Source organism: Macrosteles quadrilineatus, unplaced genomic scaffold (genome assembly GCF_028750875.1).
Source record: "Macrosteles quadrilineatus isolate MER2022 unplaced genomic scaffold, UCM_ALF_1.0 Scaffold_4__1_contigs__length_99947679, whole genome shotgun sequence".
Taxonomy (NCBI): domain Eukaryota; kingdom Metazoa; phylum Arthropoda; class Insecta; order Hemiptera; family Cicadellidae; genus Macrosteles; species Macrosteles quadrilineatus.
The window spans coordinates 20789763-20815439 of record NW_026542597.1 but is presented as its reverse complement, the minus strand read 5'-3'; the positions used below and the strand labels follow the sequence as shown (position 1 = coordinate 20815439).

General features: G+C 38.2%; 1 protein-coding gene across 3 annotated transcripts in view; it reads right to left on the bottom strand.

The window, feature by feature from the left end:
* The window catches only part of LOC128991567 (rho guanine nucleotide exchange factor 17), a 106245-nt gene extending 86366 nt beyond the window's left edge, over nt 1-19879 (bottom strand). For all 3 annotated transcript variants that reach the window (XM_054414565.1, XM_054414567.1, XM_054414566.1), the window contains exons 1-2: nt 19766-19879; nt 1913-2075 (exon numbers count right to left, since the gene is read on the bottom strand). In XM_054414565.1, coding sequence (XP_054270540.1) covers nt 1913-1971 — 59 coding nt within the window. In that variant the 5' untranslated portion in view covers nt 1972-2075; nt 19766-19879. The remainder of the gene's footprint in view (nt 1-1912; nt 2076-19765) is intronic.
* Between the last annotated feature and the right edge of the window lie 5798 nt (nt 19880-25677).

The following is a 25677-nucleotide window of genomic DNA, read 5'->3' as shown; positions in this document are numbered from 1 at the left end:
ATCTCCAACTTTTATGTTTTCTGTCTTATGAGTCCACTTGGATCGTTGCTGGAGTGTATGAAGGTACTCTAGTTGCCAGCGCTTCCAAATCCTTTGGTGGAGAGCTTGTACTAGATGCCATCTTTTGAGCCGAGTTAGTGGAATATCAGCATGGTCTTCTTCTGGAATTGATGCCAGCGGAGATCCTATGAGGAAATGTCCTGGAGTGAGTGCTGAACAGTCATTAGGGTCGTTAGATAATGGTGTCAAAGGACGGGAATTGAGGATTGCCTCTATTTGTGTAGTCAGAGTCATGAATTCTAGGAGAGTAAGAATGTGTTCACCCATGACACGGCGCAGATGGTATTTGACACTTTTCACTGCTGCTTCCCACAGACCACCTTGATGGGGCGAAGCAGGAGGATTGAAGTGGAAATTTATTTTCCTGGATGAAGTGAAATGCAACAGGTGTTCTTCAGATTCTTTGGTGCTCAGGGTGTTTTTGATTGTTCGACGCAGTGCAGAATCAGCGCCTACGAAGTTCGTGCCACAGTCGGAATAGATATCTTTACAGAATCCTCTTCGGGAGATGAATCGTGTGAGTGCAGCGATGAATCCCTCAGTTGTTAAATCTTCTACAACTTCTAAGTGCACTGCCTTTGTCACAAAACAAACAAAAACACAGATGTAGGTTTTGATATGACGCATTCCGCGAAGATTGACAACTTTCATGTCAAAGGGGCCACAATAGTCAACGCCACTGGTAGTGAATGGTCGAGCTGGATTTAATATTTAATAAGAAATATCTAATAATGTTTGTAAATAAAAGAAACTAATAGGTTATATACTATACTGTGATCATGGCATTAATGTCCGAAACATGTAAGTAATATAAAATAAAATGTTTTTAGGGTACTGTGGTATTTTGATTTGCTTAGTAATATATATTTATATATATATTTATATATGTGTCCGTTAGCGCGATAACTCGAGCAAAACTCATCCGGTTTTGATGAAATTTGGTACAAACATGTAAACCCACGTTTATTCGAACGAGTTCGCGAACCAGCATTATCGGACTATGGGAACAGGTGTTTATGGGGGGTTTTATGGGGTAAAAATTGGTTTTTCCCATTTTTAACCCTAAAAACTTAAAATTTAACATTTTATTTCCAAACCATTTTGTAGAGCTTAAAAAAAAAATAATTTAGTATATTGAAGCGTTATTATGCGCCTAATGGTTACGGAGAAAATTCCAAAAAACTGTAAATTTAAAATTCCCATGTTATTCTTATGGAGAATTAGTAAACTGTTGTAGTTTGCTTGTTTATGAACATATTTTGATCAAATTTGGAAAATGCATTCATTTCATTCTAAACTATTAACATTTTACAAAAAAAAAAAAAAAACACATTTTACCCTCCCTGTTGCAGCAAACTTAAGTACTCGTTAAATTAATGTTATTTAAATAGGGAATAAATGTGGTATTTTTAAGGAGACATTTTTGTGTAAATCCAATCAAGCAAATGGAAATTCGCTTAGTCTGCAGGTTTGCTGCGGCGGGGGTATTTATGTTTATGATCCATACCGGTTCTGTTCAAGTATACGTGATACATACTCAAAATTTGCACTTACATCATACATCTGAGTAGAAAATGGACATTAAACTAAAACAATCAAAATAAATACATCTCAGCGTTAGTGTCAATGTATACAAGCGAACAAGAAGACACATTTTTAATACCAATGTAAACTATATTGTATAAAATATTAATTGCAGAAGGTAAACAATGACAAGTCGACTAAAAGGCATGTAAACCTCTCAAATTGAAGCATTTAAAATATAAACAGTAAATAAAATAAAAAAAACTCGTATCAAAAAATTACAATAAAGACAACTTACAGCCAATTGACAAAATAAAACCATATTTACCTGAAGGGGTTGGCTTGGCTGTCGTCGTGGTTGCGGCATGGACTCCGCGACACGGACATGGTTGATACATCCGCGACCACGGTCACTCACCACCACGCAGCGCAACCGCAACCATCACTGGTTATATTTAGAGGATGAGAAATACCTCATGTCTCGTAGGAGCCTGAAACAACAACAGTCCAGTGAGATACAGGTCCACCTGCTGTCACAACACAACTGCACAGTGAGACTGAAACAACAACAGTCCAGTGAGATACAGGTCCACCTGCTGTCACAACATTACTGCACAGTGAGACTGAAACAGCAACAGTCCAGTGAGATACAGGCCCACCTGCTGTCACAACATTACTGCACAGTGAGGCTGAAACAGCAACAGTCCAGTGAGATACAGGTCCACCTGCTGTCACAACATTACTGCACAGTGAGGCTGAAACAACAACAGTCCAGTGAGATACAGGTCCACCTGCTGTCCCAACATTACTGCACAGTGAGACTGAAACAGTAACAGTCCAGTGAGATACAGGTCCACCTGCTGTCACAACATTACTGCACAGTGAGACTGAAACACTTACAGTCCAGTGAGATACAGGTCCACCTGCTGTCACAACATTACTGCACAGTGAGACTGAAACAGTAACAGTCCAGTGAGATACAGGTCCACCTGCTGTCACATTACTGCACAGTGAGACTGAAACAGTAACAGTCCAGTGAGATACAGGTCCACCTGCTGTCACAACATTACTGCACAGTGAGACTGAAACATTAACAGTCCAGTGAGATACAGGTCCACCTGCTGTCACAACAGTACTGCATAGTGAGACTGAAACAGTAACAGTCCAGTGAGATACAGGTCCACCTGCTGTCACAACATTACTGCACAGTGAGACTGAAAAAGTAACAGTCCAGTGAGATACAGGTCCACCTGCTGTCACAACATTACTGCACAGTGAGACAGAAACAGCAACAGTCCAGTGAGATACAGGTCCACCTGCTGTCACAACATTACTGCACAGTGAGACTGAAACAGCAACAGTCCAGTGAGATACAGGTCCACCTGCTGTCACAACATTACTGCACAGTGAGACAGAAACAGCAACAGTCCAGTGAGATACAGGCCCACCTGCTGTCACAACATTACTGCACAGTGAGGCTGAAACAGCAACAGTCCAGTGAGATACAGGTCCACCTGCTGTCACAACATTACTGCACAGTGAGGCTGAAACAACAACAGTCCAGTGAGATACAGGTCCACCTGCTGTCCCAACATTACTGCACAGTGAGACTGAAACAGCAACAGTCCAGTGAGATACAGGTCCACCTGCTGTCACAACATTACTGCACAGTGAGACTGAAACAACAACAGTCCAGTGAGATACAGGTCCACCTGCTGTCCCAACATTACTGCACAGTGAGACTGAAACAGCAACAGTCCAGTGAGATACAGGTCCACCTGCTGTCACAACATTACTGCACAGTGAGACTGAAACAGCAACAGTCCAGTGAGATACAGGTCCACCTGCTGTCACAACATTACTGCACAGTGAGACTGAAAAAGCAACAGTCCAGTGAGATACAGGTCCACCTGCTGTCACAACATTACTGCAAAGTGAGACTGAAACAACAACAGTCCAGTGAGATACAGGTCCACCTGCTGTCACAACATTACTGCACAGTGAGACTGAAACAGCAACAGTCCAGTGAGATACAGGTCCACCTGCTTTCACAACATTACTGCACAGTGAGACTGAAACAGCAACAGTCCAGTGAGATACAGGTCCACCTGCTGTCACAACATTACTGCACAGTGAGACTGAAACAACAACAGTCCAGTGAGATACAGGTCCACCTGCTGTCACAACATTACTGCACAGTGAGACTGAAACAACAACAGTCCAGTGAGATACAGGTCCACCTGCTGTCACAACATTACTGCACAGCGAGCCTGAAACAGCAACAGTCCAGTGAGATACAGGTCCACCTGCTGTCACAACAGTACTGCATAGTGAGACTGAAACAGCAAAAGTACAGAGAGATACAGGTCCACCTGCTGTCACAACATTACTGCACAGTGAGACTGAAACAGCAACAGTCCAGTGAGATACAGGTCGCCTGCTGTCACAACATTACTGCACAGTGAGACTGAAACAGCAACAGTCCAGTGAGATACAGGTCCACCTGCTGTCACAACATTACTGCACAGTGAGACTGAAACAGTAACAGTCCAGTGAGATACAGGTCCACCTGCTGTCACAACATTACTGCACAGTGAGACAGAAACACTTACAGTCCAGTGAGATACAGGTCCACCTGCTGTCACAACATTACTGCACAGTGAGACTGAAAAAGCAACAGTCCAGTGAGATACAGGTCCACCTGCTGTCACAACATTACTGCAAAGTGAGACTGAAACAACAACAGTCCAGTGAGATACAGGTCCACCTGCTGTCACAACATTACTGCACAGTGAGACTGAAACAGCAACAGTCCAGTGAGATACAGGTCCACCTGCTTTCACAACATTACTGCACAGTGAGACTGAAACAGCAACAGTCCAGTGAGATACAGGTCCACCTGCTGTCACAACATTACTGCACAGTGAGACTGAAACAACAACAGTCCAGTGAGATACAGGTCCACCTGCTGTCACAACATTACTGCACAGTGAGAGTGAAACAACAACAGTCCAGTGAGATACAGGTCCACCTGCTGTCACAACATTACTGCACAGCGAGCCTGAAACAGCAACAGTCCAGTGAGATACAGGTCCACCTGCTGTCACAACAGTACTGCATAGTGAGACTGAAACAGCAAAAGTACAGAGAGATACAGGTCCACCTGCTGTCACAACATTACTGCACAGTGAGACTGAAACAGCAACAGTCCAGTGAGATACAGGTCGCCTGCTGTCACAACATTACTGCACAGTGAGACTGAAACAGCAACAGTCCAGTGAGATACAGGTCCACCTGCTGTCACAACATTACTGCACAGTGAGACTGAAACAGCAACAGTCCAGTGAGATACAGGTCCACCTGCTGTCACAACAGTACTGCATAGTGAGACTGAAACAGCAACAGTACAGTGAGATACAGGTCCACCTGCTGTCACAAAATTACTGCACAGTGAGACTGAAACAGTAACAGTCCAGTGAGATACAGGTCCACCCGCTGTCACAACATTACTGCACAGTGAGACTGAAACAGTAACAGTCCAGTGAGATACAGGTCCACCTGCTGTCACATTACTGCACAGTGAGACTGAAACAGTAACAGTCCAGTGAGATACAGGTCCACCTGCTGTCACAACATTACTGCACAGTGAGACTGAAACAGTAACAGTCCAGTGATATACAGGTCCACCTGCTGTCACAACAGTACTGCATAGTGAGACTGAAACAGTAACAGTCCAGTGAGATACAGGTCCACCTGCTGTCACAACATTACTGCACAGTGAGACTGAAACACTTACAGTCCAGTGAGATACAGGTCCACCTGCTGTCACAACATTACTGCACAGTGAGACTGAAACAGTAACAGTCCAGTGAGATACAGGTCCACCTGCTGTCACATTACTGCACAGTGAGACTGAAACAGTAACAGTCCAGTGAGATACAGGTCCACCTGCTGTCACAACATTACTGCACAGTGAGACTGAAACATTAACAGTCCAGTGAGATACAGGTCCACCTGCTGTCACAACAGTACTGCATAGTGAGACTGAAACAGTAACAGTCCAGTGAGATACAGGTCCACCTGCTGTCACAACATTACTGCACAGTGAGACTGAAAAAGTAACAGTCCAGTGAGATACAGGTCCACCTGCTGTCACAACATTACTGCACAGTGAGACAGAAACAGCAACAGTCCAGTGAGATACAGGTCCACCTGCTGTCACAACATTACTGCACAGTGAGACTGAAACAGCAACAGTCCAGTGAGATACAGGTCCACCTGCTGTCACAACATTACTGCACAGTGAGACAGAAACAGCAACAGTCCAGTGAGATACAGGTCCACCTGCTGTCACAACATTACTGCACAGTGAGACTGAAACAGCAACAGTCCAATGAGATACAGGTCCACCTGCTGTCACAACATTACTGCACAGTTAGACTGAAACAACAGTCCAGTGAGATACAGGTCTACCTGCTGTCACAACATAACTGCACAGTGAGACTGAAACAGCAACAGTCCAGAGAGATACAGGTCCACCTGCTTTCACAACATTACTGCACAGTGAGACTGAAACAGCAACAGTCCAGTGAGATACAGGTCCACCTACTGTCACAACATTACTGCACAGTGAGACTGAAACAGCAACAGTCCAGTGAGATACAGGTCCACCTGCTGTCACAACATTACTGCACAGTGAGACAGAAACAGCAACAGTCCAGTGAGATACAGGTCCACCTGCTGTCACAACATTACTGCACAGTGAGACTGAAACAGCAACAGTCCAGTGAGATACAGGTCCACCTGCTGTCACAACATTACTGCACAGTGAGACAGAAACAGCAACAGTCCAGTGAGATACAGGTCCACCCAAGATGCATGGAGTAAAAGAGGTGGGCCAGACAGAGCGGACTGCGCGCGATGACGTCACTTCAGTCCCGGCCGCGGCTGCCTCGCCGCTAAATACATGCTAAACGCACAAACCTACTCTTTCAGACACGATTTAAGCTGGTTTGTAGGAGGTATTTCCCGTTATGACATAAATATCTTTGTGTACTAAATAATGATTTTTATGATTTTTAACTAACATGATTTGTGAACAGTTTGACAATAGTAAATAACCAATTTAGGCATGTATGTTGCATTGAAAGCGATGAAATGCGGGCGTCTACCGATTCAGTTGGAATAATAATTACACTTTAGAATAATTTTGGATTAAGATATAACACTGTCCTTTTTCAGGTTAGTTAATAAAATATATGTTTTAGCACTTGCTAAAAAAGTTGCCTGTTTAAAAGTTACTTCAACTGCTTTTTAGTGTTAGTTATAAATGAAACGCCATCCTTTTTCATTTTTAATTTCTTCATTTTCTATTTAATGTTAAACTTATTTGGGTTTGTTGATACAAAAAAAAAAAAACAACAACCAATTATATAATATTTTACATGAGAATCATAAATGTTGCTTATAAATCAAAATCAACTACGATACTGTCCCTACTATTTTACAGGAATTAAATAGACCACAAAAATCTGTTTGGATAAATGGCATTGACCAAAGAATACGCTCAGAGAATACTAATGATTTTCCCCGAGGAAAGCTTGTTTAACAGGTACTTTTAAAGAAAAAAATATTAATTCCGTATGTATATACATATATTTTATTTTAGACTTTATTTTTTGTTAAGAGGATTTTCTCTTTTATGTAAGGGTACGTTGTTCGGTGTTTTTATACGAGTTTACTTTCTGAAAACTTTACTTTACTTTCTGAAATAAAAAATTCTAGGTATGCGTTTTGCTCTAGCTATATATAATGACAGTTACCAATTTTAAGACTAAAACTCAATCCGACATAAGAGTCATATTTTATTCGCAAAAAAATACGCTTTGTCTTCATTGAAAGGGGCAAAAGAAACGATTTTTGGATTTCAGAAATTTTTATATTTGTTTATTTTGGAGATGTTTAAAGGAATTAATTTAATGATTATTGAGTTTGGGGAATGTTAAACATTCATGAGCCCTGAATGAAACTTGTGTCTACTGAACACAGTATTATCGCAGTGATGCGGAGGAATGTTCTACAAAATGAAAATTCAGAAAACTTCACCGGGGAAACAAAAAAACTGTGCAATCTGTGTTGTAATAATAAAACATCGCAATGTAGGCTAAATAAAAATTGAGAGTTTGGAAAAGGAAATTTTAAAATTGAAAATTAAATACTTAAAATGCTTTGATATGAATAAATGACCCTGTGATGAAAGTAAAGACATTAAGCCATACGCCGTCTATTTGTTACGCCGGCTATTTGCTCAAAGAAGAATAGTAGAGTCTAATGATATTGAAGTTTTCAAACAGGCAAAAACAAATGAACGGCAACAAAAAATCAAAAACAATCAACTAAGAAACGTCATCGTCAGTACTGAATTTAAGAGTAAGTAAAAGATTTCAAGAACTATAATAACTCAATGTGTTTATATCTGATTGCATGTCCAATGGTGAGAGATACACTTTGTAAATAAAGTGTTTTATTTCAAATGTGTATTCTTTCCATTCATAAAAATATAAATCTCCATTCCTAATTACACTAATCTAATGATGATTGTACATTACCAAAAGCTACTTTTATTTGGTATATCTGTATAGTGAAAAATGTTCGTTTGATTTAATTAATAATTTGAAAAATCTTAAGGGTATCTAATTTAGTTACTAATATAGGCCTATTCATGAACAACTGTAGTTAAGTAGGCTATCCTAAAAATATATAGATCAAAAAATTAAATGCTATTTACCGGATCAGAGTAGATCATTAGTGATATAACAACAATTGCAGAAATGGACATCAATTAAATCAACAATTGCTCTAATATTTGAGTAGTAATATAATAAGGAATAACATATTAATATATTGAAAACCAAGCAAAACAAATGTTAACAATTGCGTAGTACAAACTGGCGTAAACAACGCAAAATAACTTCTAAAAGTGTTGTGCACGGGCTGTGAGTAGCGGCTCGAGGACTGCAGTGACGTCACTGCCTCAGTCCGATGGGCGAGGGGGGGAGAGGGGCGCACTCTGTCTGGCCCACCTCGAGGTCCACCTGCTGTCACAACATTACTGCACAGTGAGACTGAAACAGCAACAGTCCAGTGAGATACAGGTCCACCTGCTGTCACAACATTACTGCACAGTTAGACTGAAACAACAGTCCAGTGAGATACAGGTCTACCTGCTGTCACAACATAACTGCACAGTGAGACTGAAACAGCAACAGTCCAGAGAGATACAGGTCCACCTGCTGTCACAACATTACTGCACAGTGAGACTGAAACAGCAACAGTCCAGTGAGATACAGGTCCACCTACTGTCACAACATTACTGCACAGTGAGACTGAAACAGCAACAGTCCAGTGAGATACAGGTCCACCTGCTGTCACAACATTACTGCACAGTGAGACAGAAACAGTAACAGTCCAGTGATATACAGGTCCACCTGCTGTCACAACAGTACTGCATAGTGAGACTGAAACAGTAACAGTCCAGTGAGATACAGGTCCACCTGCTGTCACAACATTACTGCACAGTGAGACTGAAACACTTACAGTCCAGTGAGATACAGGTCCACCTGCTGTCACAACATTACTGCACAGTGAGACTGAAACAGTAACAGTCCAGTGAGATACAGGTCCACCTGCTGTCACATTACTGCACAGTGAGACTGAAACAATAACAGTCCAGTGAGATACAGGTCCACCTGCTGTCACAACATTACTGCACAGTGAGACTGAAACATTAACAGTCCAGTGAGATACAGGTCCACCTGCTGTCACAACAGTACTGTATAGTGAGACTGAAACAGTAACAGTCCAGTGAGATACAGGTCCACCTGCTGTCACAACATTACTGCACAGTGAGACTGAAACAGTAACAGTCCAGTGAGATACAGGTCCACCTGCTGTCACAACATTACTGCACAGTGAGACAGAAACAGCAACAGTCCAGTGAGATAAAGGTCCACCTGCTGTCACAACATTACTGCACAGTGAGACTGAAACAGCAACAGTCCAGTGAGATACAGGTCCACCTGCTGTCACAACATTACTGCACAGTGAGACAGAAACAGCAACAGTCCAGTGAGATACAGGTCCACCTGCTGTCACAACATTACTGCACAGTGAGACTGAAACAGCAACAGTCCAGTGAGATACAGGTCCACCTGCTGTCACAACATTACTGCACAGTTAGACTGAAACAACAGTCCAGTGAGATACAGGTCTACCTGCTGTCACAACATAACTGCACAGTGAGACTGAAACAGCAACAGTCCAGAGAGATACAGGTCCACCTGCTGTCACAACATTACTGCACAGTGAGACTGAAACAGCAACAGTCCAGTGAGATACAGGTCCACCTACTGTCACAACATTACTTCACAGTGAGACTGAAACAGCAACAGTCCAGTGAGATACAGGTCCACCTGCTGTCACAACATTACTGCACAGTGAGACAGAAACAGCAACAGTCCAGTGAGATACAGGTCCACCTGCTGTCACAAAATTACTGCACAGTGAGACTGAAACAGCAACAGTCCAGTGAGATACAGGTCCACCTGCTTTCACAACATTACTGCACAGTGAGACAGAAACAGCAACAGTCCAGTGAGATACAGGTCCACCTGCTGTCACAACATTACTGCACAGTGAGACTGAAACAGCAACAGTCCAGTGAGATACAGGTCCACCTGCTGTCACAACATTACTGCACAATGAGGCCGAAACATATTAATTAATCATAGTGATTAAAGGCAAAGTATTTTCAGCACACATACTTTATTGTCAAAACTTCATTATTGTGATCTGTTTAGTTGACAATTAACTCAACTGTTAACGGTATACAGTTAAAATGATTTTGAAGATAATTAGTTTCAGTAATTAGTTGTGTCGTCTCATTAATTGTTTATTGGTTCTATGATATTTATGGTTGTTCTGAGTAGTATCATTGTAATCGTGTACTGCTTGACTACTATAACGTTCAGCAGTAAATAGTCTATTACCTCGTATATGATATTTAACATTTATTTACTCTTTAGCCTTTTTCATTTTGCTGATTATCAGTCATATTACTCCGGTACTGTACCAATAAATTCAGAGATACTGCCGATATTGATTACATTATTGACAACCATTTGTTTAACTTGATATACCTGACGGTGCTCATTAACTGCGTTACATGTAGGTCAACTGACCTATACGAGTTGGATTACATTACAGGTAAAATAATAGTGTACCATAATAATAGTCATTAAATTGTTATTAGTTTGAAACTCACATTGAATTTTTAGAAGTATACTATTGCAACTTTTTTGAAAAGTAATTATAATTTATTGTGCAGCGCGTTTCCTAGAAGTTTTCCTGTAAACATAAGAAAAAATAGATTTTCAGGTTTTTATTCTGCGTTTACAAAAACTAAATTTCTGTTGGAAATTTGGCAGCAACATTGATGAGTTGATTCGCAACGACGAAGATGTCAAATTTGAAGGACGCAGCAGTATTGATATGAGCTCTTTGGCAGAACTCCAGGTGCAGCTAGCCAGAGGTGTTGACATGTGTGGAAATAAATAACTCATTTGACTAAGTCCAAGTTTAACGGAGTGTCGAAGAGTTAGTAGAGAGTTAGAAAAGTTATTTTGCGAAATACTAAAGCGAATTCAAAAAGAATTTAGAAACTTTTGTTTTGCGATTGGAAATTCGTCAGTTTAAAACTTATATTCAACTAACAAACCCGTCGTGGCTTGATCACAAAAATTGAAATTAAAAAGTTTAAACGGATAGGCATACAAAATAATGTTAAAACAAAACTTAGTTATACATGTGTGCTTAACGAATTTAAAACTAAGGGAAAACTTTTTCATTTACAACGTAAATGCCCTTCCACAAAGATCTTCAGGCTACTCACTTTGAAAACCACATACAAAATATGTTTTTGGTCAGGATGCAATCGCCGTTGTATCTCTTTTCAGTTAGGTGTACATGCTTAAGGTCCGTTTTGCCAGAAGCGTCTCGTGCGTCTGACGCTCAGCGTCTATCGCTCCGCGTCAATCGCTGCCCACTGCTTTGCATTGTTTTAGGTTAGTCCATTTTGCCAGAAGCGTCTATCGCTACAGCCGCCAGCGTCTGTAACTGAGACGCAAGCGTCTGACGCGGACCACTGCTCCTGGAGCAGACGGAGACGCAGTCGCTAGCGATTATTACTGGAATAAGCACGTGTTTAGTTGTTGACTTAACTTTTGTTTCCTAAATAAGTTGTGTTTTCAAGTTTAGTGACATGTCACAAACAAAGTGGGGATTCAATAGTGAAGAAGATGAAAAACTGATTGAAGCCATTTCAGCACACGACTGTTAAGTCAATTGTTAATTGATTTTCAAATATTAATTTAAAATATCCCTCTTCAGGCCTCTTTAAAAACATAGTACGCACTTCTTCCCTAGGTTTGCACAACATTTCTAATATCTCATCATCGTCTAATTCCTCAGCTAACAAATACTTTACTATTTGCTTTTTACAGGTCATTTTCAAAGATACTCCTTTTGCCACCAAAGTAAACCACTACTGATCAAATAATCGCAAGGAACAGACGCTTCTGGCAAAATAGGCCCGTGCGATAGACGCTGAGCGATTATCACTCTAGCGATCATCGCTGAGCGTCAGACGCACCAGACGCTTCTGGCAAAACGGGCCTTTAAACCTAAATTTCCAATAATACAGTCAGTTCTCCCATAGCTTTATTTTAAAGTATTGTGTATCTTAAAATAGCATTAAGTGATATCAAACCTTGCACGATGTTTTATTGTGGTTCTCAAACCCCTAAAGGGCCCTAAACAGTTGCAGGTCTGCAGTATATACGATATTTTCACCAATCACTTGTTACTCTGCTTTTCCGGCTTTACGGCATACTCATCATTCTGTAATTACATGATTGTTGTGGCATTGGCATTATCTTATATCTAGCTAGGAATGGACAGGAGTGTGCTTATCAAAAACTTCTGATCTTATCTCTTTAACACCAATTGTAAATAGGTAGTTATTAAGTGTAGGAGAAGGCAGATGCCATCCCTTCAAATAATAGACTAAACTTACTGTTATTAAATTTAACAGAACACAGATCTTAATAAAACCACAACAAATAGAGTAGGACTCACACATTTAGATTTTTAAATTTACACTTTAAATTTGTTATGCAGTAACACTCGTTTTCAAACCACAAAAATAATGTCAATATTTTCATTTAACTTAATAAAATATAACCAGCTGTTCCCTTAATTAATGGTACAGATTCAAAAGTATTCATGTGTTAAAATGTAAACAAATCTTTTCTCCTTAAGGATAGCATGGGAACTTTAAAAACCACTGGGGCATAGCCCTGATGGAATTTCTTGAAAACGCTTCTTATTGCAAACCTAGAGGTTGATTGACACCTCCATGCCCATTCCAGAGTTTTTATGGCTTGTAGTTTTTGAGATATGGTGATCAGTGAGTCAGTTAATCGTTATTTTACTTTTATAGGTATTGAAGATAGATATAGAAGATAGAGGAGGTCTTTATTATTGGGTTGTTTCATACTAATGATAGTTTTGATGTAGTATGGCACACTAACAAGAATTCATCGCCCACAAAAGCTTCAAAAACTCAATTTCTGGTTTACTACGGAAACTAAAATTATTCTTGCTTGGTTTAGTAATTCTTCCTTTTAGAAATTTGAATCCTTATAGATCAGCTGAAAGGATTGAGGTGATATCCGTACAATTTATGCACATGACTTTTTTATATGTACTTACCGAAGCACATTTAATTATTTGATTTGATTTATTTTAATGGATTGTTTCATACACGCTATACCCGTGTGACGAAAGACAAGCTAAAAATGAATCCACCATCTACAACGTTGAAACAAACTCACTTTGAGATAACCTACGACAAACTAACATCATTAAATGCAAGGTAAAGATCACACAGAGAAAGTTACATGAAAGTCAAAGTCTCAATTCAACACACGTGCAAACTTGTTTTTCACTCCTTTTGCGAAAAGAAAGTGACATTTTAGTTCGTGCAGATCAACTAGTGGTTGGTGTTTCTACTGAGACATTAGTTTAGAGGTTTCCTAAGCTGAATGTTACAATAATCAGTTACAACAATAAGGAAGGGAATAAACTAAACATCTAAACAAGGTGAAGTTAATAAAATGTACAGCGTATCGATATATATTACCTTTGGAAGTGAATTATATCATATCATAGACAAAAAGTATTCTATTGATTAAATATATAAATTTTTTATCCTTATAATTCTGTAAAGGTTATGTCAATGACCTTAAAAATGAACGTAAATTAAAAAATAATGCTACTACTGTACTGTCGGCCTTCCGGCGGCCTGCCGGCGACCCCATACACGTAACGATCGGCTTGAAGGCGGGGGTTGGCCGGACGACGACTGATGGGAATCCCATCAGTCGTCGTCCGGCCAATTTGGTCGTCCGGCGGCCGGACGACGACCCCACACGTAACGATCGGCCGGCCGGCGTGGACTGTTCATCGATGGACTGTTCAGGCCGGGCCGGCCGGCCGATCGTTACGTGTATGGGGGGCCTTAAATTAAAGTTCTGGACGCCAGGGACTCGGGAAAAATAGCAGATTTCCCATAAAGTTACCAGAAAACGAGATATAACGTAAAATGTTCTCTTTAGAATAGCATTGAAAGCCATTTACTGCTGATTATGTTTACTTCAATACAGCTTATCGTGAATTATCATCAAGCCAGTACGCATTGTTAACATTTGGATTACTTATTTGCCAGTCAATTCTGCAATGTACTATATAAAACCAAGGATAACGTTGACCAAAATGTTAATTCGCAACGCAAATTAATTCGGGAAATCTGTAGATCCGGTGGGTTTCCAGTAAAGAGGTATTTATAATAGCAGTTGGTCATGTTAGAGGGTAAATTTACTATTTAAACCAATTATGAGTCAATTTATTGTTCTCGAAGACTATTGTGTTAAATGTTTGGCAGTAACTACTGGCAGCCTACAGGGCAATGCCATCCATTGAACTTGCTGGCTCAAGTAAGAAACAAATTAGAAATGCCATTATCGTTTGAACAATTTTTGGAGGAATAAACGTTTTACTCTAGCACCTAGAGATTTTAAGATAAAACGGAAATTTTGTGACGCAAAATTCTAGGGGGGGAATAAACTAGTATTCACCAAGTCAGGCTAGGTCTACCCCTAGAACTGGCCACACTCAAATTTCTTCCCCGGAGTGCTCAGAAGGAGCCGAGAAAAATCCAGGGGTCGATACGAAGTTGTCACGGCTTTGACTGATCAATTTATTTAAAATTTAATCGAAGGCTCAGAGCTCAGAAAACGTTCAGGAAATCCTGCAGACGCTCAGTTGGAGCTATATCATCCCAGCCTTCGTTAAAGAGTTTTGGAGAATTTTGCCTAACTTTTAGAATGACTCTGTAGGGCCGACGAGTATTCAATCTGAAGCCAATGTGATTCAATTACTCGTAATGAACTTTAAAATAATTAACTAAAGGCCTAGGTAAATAAAATAAAATCGAATATAATGTAAAAACAATTCCTACAGAGTCGTCGGGGCCTAATTAATATAATTGGATGGATAATTTATCGTGATAGGTTTAAAATAAATTTAATATTAATTTACGTAGCTGATTGTTCAATCAGCCTGCTCCCAAGACTTGATTCTTTCACCCGCCAAAGACGGGGTTTAGAACTTAGACGACAAGTCTCGGGGTATTAAAACGTCGAATTGATTAAAATAATAGAAGTAACAATTACTCGTTAAGCGAACGGAGAAATCGTAATTTCGAAACCAGTTAATTAAAATAAAATAAACGATCGCCACCGCTAGTCACTGGCAGGCAGGAACTGGCGGGTCAAGACTCAAGTTACGATATTAAATTTAGATAATTCGAATCGGTAATTTAAGAAAACGAAAATGTAAAATAAGTTAAGTATGCGTATAAAAAAAGATAAAACAAAAATAACGTAAAACGTAAAAAGGAGCCTAACTGGTGTGTTAGCTAACCTTCGTAATCGAATCGTAGGGTCGTATTCGTAAGTCGTGTGTGAGCTAGTCGGCGGTCAATTAGCGAAGTTACTTCGAAGACGGCGTATGAACGAATAATCATGTCTTTGGGTAAAATCCTTCGTTCCTGCCCGCTCGAGGCTTACGCGCTCAAGCGGCGAACTCAAGTACTACTAGATAACAGCTGATCGAATTCACTTGTTGAGCTGGTCTAGTTTCGTCTGTCGTCTGTCAACAAATAAACACCAGTTTGGGGTTATGTCGTCGTCGGCGTTAAATATCTGTAAAATCGGCCGGTTTAACTTTATTTTGTGAAGCGAAGTGCTATTATGAATAAATATGTAGTTGTGGATGTGTTTGTGTACTTCACTGTGAATAAAAATAGGCCTACGTTCTTTGGCCCATAGCCCAAGCTATGGCCAACACATAGGCCTAGGAGTAGGCTATTGTGGTTAAAAATCGGGTAAGTTCTGATGTTCATTTATTCGTAGTACGTTTCTACCCCCCTTAAAATTTGGTACCTTACAATTTTTCTAATCAAAATACAGTACCGGGGGACTGAGCCATGGCTCGGTATAGTTCATTTCGATTGTGAAAGCAATCTACAGGAAACTCACGTTTTATCTAGAACTAATTTTGGCTTTTATTTTTTAAGTTTCAGTGGAATTTCAATTTATTTACAGTTTTATTCACATTTATCATGAAAAATACTTTTATTTATGTATGTAAGGGGTGTGATTTATTTCTTTGTACTAAAATAAATCTTTCTTTAGGTAAAAGTAAAACTTCAGCATGAGCATACTCTCTAAAATACTATCATATGATGGATTAGCTGAAGACAGTTAAGTTTGATTCAAGCGTATATCGTTTACTCAAAGTTTACTATAAAAATCATTGTAATAGAATAATTAACTTTGATTTAATTCAACTGAATGCAGCTGTTCAAATCCAAACTATTAATAAAGAGTGCATTAAAATTGTAAAATCAAACCCTTAAATATAAGAGTGAAAAATTGAGTTGACACCAGTGCACATCATCAACACTGACTTGCTCTATTTTCTCTTTATCGAGTAATCTTCAGTGTAATCTTTGCTCAATAGTTCAACTGATGTTTTTCCCTTTGTACTTACTGTATTTTGTAATTTGCAAGTATACTGTGAATGGCTTGTTATAAACAAATGTTACATGTCTTTTGTTTACCTATTCCTTGTTAATTCAACCAACTAGCTACTTGGCAGCCCATAAGGCCAATGTTAATTTTTTTAATTTTCAAATGAGTTGTGTTGCGAAATACGAATTTTCCTGAGGTAGTACCTGTCGTCATCACGTTTTTAGGGCTATAAGTCCCCAATTCCAAAATTAACTCAAATACCTTCAGCTGGATTTCGAGATAGGCCTATATATTACAGACAGACAAACAGACATAGCTCGTATCATTAGAGTATATGATAGGCTACAGCAGAATGTATCGAAAACAGCTGTTTTCGCTGCACTATAACGAAATAGACTTTATTCTGCATCAGCAAGGCCACGCCACGGATGCTGACGCTCAGAGGTTGCATCAGCGGGCGCCAGTGTTGATGTTGCTGATGACAATCCCTGCGTCAGCATTATCACAGCGCCGTCGCAATGTACTCAGCACCGACAGGGATGCCAACCGCATAAAAACATAACCTAAAATTAACTGATAGTCTAATGGCTAATCTGTTGGTTGTTAATCAGTGTGTGAACTGTTTGTTGTCAGTTATCGTAAATGTATTTTATTTGTTTTATTACATTGCTTGTGAATTTGGTACATAGATTGATTGACATGCGACGACAGAAAAAAAGTGAGTGCTCCTGTCTTAATTCTGTGGTAGGGTATTTGAACATAATCGCCTGCGAAAAAATTATTGTCAATTTTGCCCCCCCCCCCTCAAAAAAACAAATATATATATACAGTATATGTGAAAGATGCATACAGTAGTTTTGTAACTGCCTTATTTACAAATAATTCCTAACGCGGCTGGTAGATATTATAGCTCGGAGAATTTACTAAAGCGAAAACCTTTGACTTGTGGTTCTGAACCGACAGCTGTACGTTTGAAGGCCTTCAAGACCTTCAAAAGGAGATTGAGGGTGTATTTAATACAAAAAATCATACTACTATACTGTTTCAATGAACAATTTGTATAACTATTTCTAGATATTAAGTTATTGGCGCCAATCTGTATCTATGTTATAAATCATGAATAAAACATTTCTGATTCTAAGTTGACCGATCTAAACCCTGTACCAAGCTGACCTTCACATTGGACTTTTAATAAATGTTTTTAACTAAGCTATCACCTTATTCACCTTAAACTACCCACCCCCTCCCTTCCCCTTGTGTGAAAGAGTAATCAAGACAAAAAAATTACATCCTTTAGGCCCATGTTATAAGGACAGCAAGAACGCGACAGATAAAACGCCGACGCTGAACTAAAAATTCAGTGCTGTTATACGAGCAGCAATAACGCCGCGTCGTCGACGCCATGGAGCTGTTTAGGCCCATTTTATACGGACAGAAAAAACGCGACAGATTTTCCATTTTTCAACGCAACAATAGTATTGCACAACTGGCACCTGGGAACTACCCTATCGGAGGAGTATAGTTAGGGGTGAAGCACGGATCTGCCGCGTAAAAGCTGCCCGTATAACAGTGCTCGCGTCATTTCTGTCGCGTTTTTTCTGCCAGTTTTACCGGTCCGGTTGCGTTGTCGACGCTGACGCTGGGTTTACAGTGTCCGACGCGACAGATAAAACGTTCGTATAACTTGCACACAGTGACGTCCATTGCTCGGTAGGCTTGGCGTCTACGCGGCGAAAAATCTGTCGCGTTTTTTCTGTCCGTATAACATGGGCCTTAGGCAGTGAGGACTTTCTCTGTATCACAAAAACACTACAAAATCCATACGATAATCTAAATCATACCTTATGTAATTGTTGACAATTTTCAAATTTAATAATTTTCGTAGAACTTTTTTGATAAAAATTAAGTGCATGTTTCATGTGGTCAGATATAATGGCAATACACAATGTTAAGTATACTTTAACATATGTTTGGGCATTAGACATTTGTTCCATTTTAACTTCTTACTAGTTTCCTTCGTTATTTTTGTGTATATTGCTTTTATTTAGTACACCTACAAAACACGCACGTGTGTTTCCAGCCACTTTATCACATAAAACGCGTGCACCTTCGTTAAACAATTCAGACGAACTTCGTTAGAAAATAATTGTTACTCATAATTACAGGATATAGTAATTTCAATTTGCTCGTGACTTCATTAACTAGATAAATATACATTTCGGACGTACGTTTTCGCAGAGAAAATATGGAATGATTAATTTTGTGCTCGTTATATATAATACCTATTATTCATTTTCCAAGATATTAAATACGTGTTTTCCTATTTAAATAATAATAAAGTCATATAGTGTTGGTTTACAGTTGAATTGTTGAGGATTTGTATATTGTTAAAGAAATTAATTGTTAAAACAATGCACATTCCTAGGTGGGATAGCACAAATAACCAAAAACTAATTACTGTGTTGAATTCAATTCAATTTGGAAATTCAATTGTGAAAAGATATGTGCGGTAATTAAAGCGATTACGCCAAAATAAAATAAATTACGAAAAACATTGCAGTAAAAACATTTTGTTTTTATGTATTGGATTTTTTTTATATGTTTCGTTGACCTCAACTAACAAATTAGAAAGTATTCTAAACAATCGGCTTCATTATGAATCGTCAACACAAGTTCCAAATAAATAAAAAACAAAGCCCAAATTCCTCACTTAACAAGTTTTATTGAAAACAATCATAATAGTGTGCGATACAAACATTATTGAAATAAACAACACACAAACACGAATAAACAAAAGCCTCACCGGGATCTATAAAGTAATGACTTTTCAGTCCTGTCAAATTTGACTCTCGCCTTCCTGGGCCAAACAAAAGTTAGAGTACAGTTATTCCGACACTCCTTGAATAAATCACAAATCTACACAACACAGAATTTATGACAGAAACCCTCATTGAATCTTTGTCCCTTACCTTCCAGAGTATCCAAAGTCTTCGCGCATTCCACTAGCACACAATCACAACAATCAACAGGTGGACATAACTCAGATTCGTTAACATTATAACTATGGACGAACACCGCGCCGGCGAGCAAGAGTCGGTCGGACACTGCCCAAGAAGTTGAGGCGGCTGGAGGGGGAACCCGGTTTAGAAAAACCGTCCCACTGTTGCCAATTGGTGCACTACAATACCGTACAGACGTACACACTCAGCCAATTAATCCAGAGGTGTGGAAGATTGACTCACGGTCTGTGAGCGGGTGATGGTGTGTGACGTTTCCAGCTGTTGGTTGTTGTCAGCTGGAGAAGTTGTCGAAGTTTGTGCGTTGTTTGAGTTGTTTGAGGTCAGGGCTCATGGGTGGACATTTTTTGCCAATAGTGTAAAGCGATGTGTTTTATTGTGGGTGAAAACAATCCCCGCAAGTAATTTGAATATTAATTCGCCAAACGTTCGTTTTCAAGCCGTACAGTAGCAAACATAAATTTATAGATAGTGCAAAACATACTGAAATACCAGAAGTCTGGGACCAAAAGCCTCTCTGCATGTGCTACAGCAAACCTGCAGACTAGAATTTATATTTTCCTGGTTGGATTCTCACTAAAATATCCCCTTAAAATTGTGAGATATGTTTTTTAAAAATTACATTAATTTTAATAAATTCTGAGTTTGCTGCTGCAGAGAGGTTAATGAAGCATGTTTTTTTATTGAATTGTTAATAGCTCAGTAATGAAATATATTGCCAAATTTGTTAAAAAATATATCCCTAAACAAGCACACTATGACAGTTTATTTACTCTCCATAATGACACAGCAATTTTAAAATTACAATTGTTTGTAATTTTCTCCGTACTTAACAGGCTTAACATAATTTGGTTTTTAAGCTCTGCAAATTCGTTTTGAAAAAAATTGCAAAATTGTTTTTTTTTTTGCCTTTGGGGTTCAAAAATGGGAAAACCAATAAAACCCCCCTAAAATAATACTGGTGTAGTCCATAGTAAGTGCGGTACAAAATGTTGTACCGGACTTGCGTTTAATTAAATATGTTATTTAAGTCAAAGTTTTATTAATCGCACTTGGTTTAGGGTTTTCTTACAAAACGTGATCGGAAATAATTATTGCACTATATTTGTAAACAGGTACAATCGTACTGTAACTAGAGGACCCAAGACCCATGCTGCTCCGCAGCGTTGAAATTAATATCATATCTGAGAACTAATAAAATTATAATTTTTGATTGAGTAATACAGTATCTTGAACTTAACTGATTTAAACGATCAATAGCTCATATTAAAGCCTATAATTTACTGATTACTGTACATTGAGTCTTAAACACATAAAAAAAACTTAAACAATAATGGAGCTATTGATTTTTAATCATAGATAAGCCTTATACAAAATAATGTTGTGTTGTTTGTTCACCTTGCGTTTGCTTGAAACTCGTCCGATTTGAATAACTAATAACCTAGCTTAAATGGTAGCCGGTATTTCACTGAAGGTTCTTAGACCAAAATACATAGTATTATACAATTATAACTTGTAAGATTAAAATTAAGTAAGAATTCGAAAAATCATATTTATGTTTTTTGGTCGAGCAATATTATAAATATATATGCCGATGCTTGATGTGATATCTGTGCATGCATATCTTCAATTTGATACCTTAATCATGAAAATCGGTTGGGTAGAAGAGCCAAACGAACTCGTAAAATAATTTAACTCCCACAAGAAATACATGGGAAGCAAATTTCGTTTAAGTATAAGACGAGTGGGAATGTAGATAAATATATGTCGATGATCGATGTGAAATATGTGCGTGCATACCTTGAGACCTCAATCATGAAAATCATTCTGGTAGAAGAGCCAAACGAACTCGTAAAATAATGAACTCAATTTAATAAACAGTTAGTGGATACGGCTATCCACGCGCAGCTCAGAAAGAAATTTCCCTAAAGTATTGAATTACTTCTGTGTAGGCCTAGGCCTACTACATATACGTTACGTAACGTAGCCTACTATAGTTGCTCAATATAAATTTCCAACACTTTTTTACTTAAATTATTTTAGTTTCCTACATAAGGTTAGATGTCTGCTTTTGAAAATAAACCTTCAAGTCGACAGTTAAACGACAGTTTCAAATCTCCCAAAATCCCAACTCATACCTTCAAATACCCAAAAATTTCCTACTTTTACACTTTTCAAAGATGATTGGGGGGGTGGCTCCTCCCCCAACCCCACCTTAGGCGACGCCCCTGTTCAAGATAACATTAACTTCACCTTGAGGTTCCCCGAGTGTTTGAAATTATTACGTAAATACAAACTGTTAATGTGTAAACTAACTGCCTCGTTTTTCGAATAATCCAAGGAAGAAGGCGTTGCATTTCAAGGCCATGAACCAACCCAGCACAGCCCATATGTGCACGGGTGTTTATTTCTAGAATGGTAACACCTTAGGCCAATTTTCACGGATGATCAGAGGACATGCCTGATTAAACCCACACCCGACACCCAGTGACTCATGTTGACCTTGACCTTGGACCTTGCCTTATCTGATAAGGTGTCGTTCCCTGTCAAATGACATAGACCTTGCTGAGTAGCTGAGTGGTTACAGTGCTTGTCTCAATCAAAAGGTAGCTGGAGGATTCTGAGAAAAATACGTAAATACCAGCTGTTCCTGAACATTGGGTTTTGAATAAATGAGCATAAACAGCTGATCTTTAGTTAGTAACAAAAGTTGCACAGATCATCGATCATCTCACTCCATTCTACACTCACATTCACTCATTTTGGGGATACGCATGTGGCGTCCCCATCTCCAAGGACAATTGATATAGTGATACTGGTGATAATGTGACAACCCCCAACGGCGAACGTCAATAATGCGAAGAATTGGTGATATTGCCAAGACAGTTAGGTTTGTAGTCAAACCTAACAATTATCTTGACCAACTCGCCATTCTCCGTCTAGATGAAGTAAATATATAAGGTTCTATGTGTTTGTGGCAGTACACAAACGGTAAGACTACTTTAATTAGTTGCTACTAATTTTCATGAGCCTTATGTACAGTTTGACTTTGGTAACCACAAGTTGACTTCTCATGAATCAATTTAATTAATCAACTTAATCAATTTAATTAAAAATAAATTTGGAAACTACCTGTATTTAAGAGGTACACTATCCTACTGATTTTATCTGCAATCCTAAAATGCTATGGGAAGGGAGGAAACAGACCCAAGATGTAGGAAGTGGTGAAGGAAGTAGTAAAGGTGAGCAGTTGTGCAGTGCGGAGTGTGTGTTGGAATATTTTAAGGACATTTCGGTTTCATAAATGTATAATCCTATACTATATGATCAATATTTGCTTGTATGTATACTTTAATAAATGCTTGCACAAACATCTCGAAAACGGATTTCCTTTAAACTTTGTAAAAGTCTTATTTCACTACACAACTTAGATCATGCCGTATGTGTGTGTGTTCTGCATTTGATTTGTACCAACAGTAACAGTAGATGTAATTTGAAACATTGCAGACTACACTGAAGATAAGTGTGTGGGGGAAAACGTGACATGCCACGCATAGAGTAGCTATATATAACATAAAAATATATATTTTATAGCTGTATAAAATATGAAAATCCGTGCCATGGACGTATAGTGTGTGGGCTAATTTTTGTCACGAAAGGTTTGAAATTACGTTTTCGATTGTGATTCCAATACCTAAAATATCAACTATACATGGAAAAAAGGAATCACTGTTCAAAAATTTAAGGAAACTGAATTTTTAGAAAACAAAAATCCAGAACCTACAGAACGTTATCTATTTAAGATTGCAGAAACACCCCGTTGAGTTTTATTTACAACAAATTCGCTATAACACTTTCTTAAACATTAACTTATCATTTTACCATAAAGTTATACATGAGGACAATTGACAAAGAAGATTTAATAGGGCTTTAACGGTTACCTCATTTTCTGAATTTCCTACCTGATGTTTGCTAGTACTGTATAATAATTTATACTCTTCTAACGAGAAATAGGATTTGTTGGAAATTATGAGAAATACAAAGAGCCATACTATGTATGATACTATTAGACCTAAAGAGATAAAAAATAAATTAAGAGGTAAATTAGCCTCCTTTTATAAGGTGACTGAGTACTTTAAAAAAATTAAAATACAAAAAGTGCTACATTGCAAACGCAAAGCTAGAGTATAACTGCAATAAGCATTTTATATGCCAACCTCATACGAAGTACTCTTCTAGTTGACTTTAAAATAACAGCAAAATGTAAAAGAAGCTTATCCCTTTTTACCTCCTTACATAGCATAGATAAAGAATATGCTTTCCCTTGGCTTTCCCCAACTAAAGGTTTAAGTTTTGAGTATTGAATATTAAAAATTACTATCACTAACATACACTATTGCGTCTGCCTAGGTCGTTACTGGCTGTTTTTTTTTCTATTTTATTGTTATTATAAGCATTGGTTGAGTTTCACGTAACATACTCAGTGTTATAAGCCAATCATCGGTCCCACGAAAGACACGACTCTCGGCTTGCCAAAAAATCAGAGATAAATAGACCTGAATATTTCAGTGACCACTAAGGTAAGATACTTAAGTAATAGTATGCAATGGAAGGTGGTACAGAGACGAGTTTCCAAGTGAGCTAGTCTAGTACGAGCCACACACAAATCACTCCGAGTATCAACGGATAAAAATGAGTCATTTCCAAATACCACGACTTTAAATCGAAACATTGTAGTTTAAATGTATAGCGTATTAACTTTTTAAGATAAAGCCAATTTTGTTTCTCATTTTTAAACTGTTTAATTTGTTTAGAATATTAGTAGGGTAAATAGTTAAACAACGTTGAATTACGATGTATTTCGATTACAGGGACATCTAGCGGTGAATAGGTGAACTGTCGCGAACCTAGTAGATACATCTAGCGGTGTTTGACTGAACTAGTATCAAAATTACTTTTTGTATTAACTCAGAGTAAATTTTACTCTGAGGTATTAAAAATAATGTGTGTGAATATTTAATTCTTTTTGTCTATGGTGAAATGTACACGCAGAAATCTATCTATTCTATCTATATTATTAATACGCTACATAGAACCATTAGAACTTTGTGAACAATAAGGCTTTTATGTTTTAAGATTTAAACCCACATATTACTGTGTATACCAAAATTTTAGTAGGTGGGTAGATTTTCAAACTGACCTTACATTTTCGAAGTCGAAGTCCCTTGCCTCTGAATTTAATTGCTGTTGATTAATATTTTAATTGCAATTTAAGGAAACGTGAGCTACAAACACTGACTTGGTTGAAATGAAATATTTACTATTTGAATTAGCGTTGGCGTAAATATTACAATGGAAAAAACGAGAAAGCCTGGACAGTTTGATATGCTTCGAAGATTTCCTTTAAATGTAAATAATTTATTCCTAATTCCTAGCCTAAAAACTTAATTGACGACAACACCCAAGTAGCAAAAACTGTTGGAAAATTGTTAGCCCTACGTTTCTGTCCATGTGGTCCAAACAATCTCTGGGTTTTTGCACAAGAATCACGATTTTTTAAATAGGTTTCCACATAAAAATCTCAGTGTTAATAGCCTCAGGCATAATATTTACTAAAATGGCATAGTTTAATTGATGTTATAAGTAAAGCTGATCATCCGTTGTTGCAAAAATTAACATGTGACAGCTAAAACAAATTGTGGCGTTCTTATTGCCTCACTCTGTATAATACATCTTAACTTGATATAGTACATATCCTATGGAAGATGCAGTCTAGTAGTTGAAATGGTGCTGGCTGTGAATTTTTAAAAGAGGGGCGTGGCAAAAGTTTGCTGCTGTAGCTGTATACAAGTACAAGAAAGAAG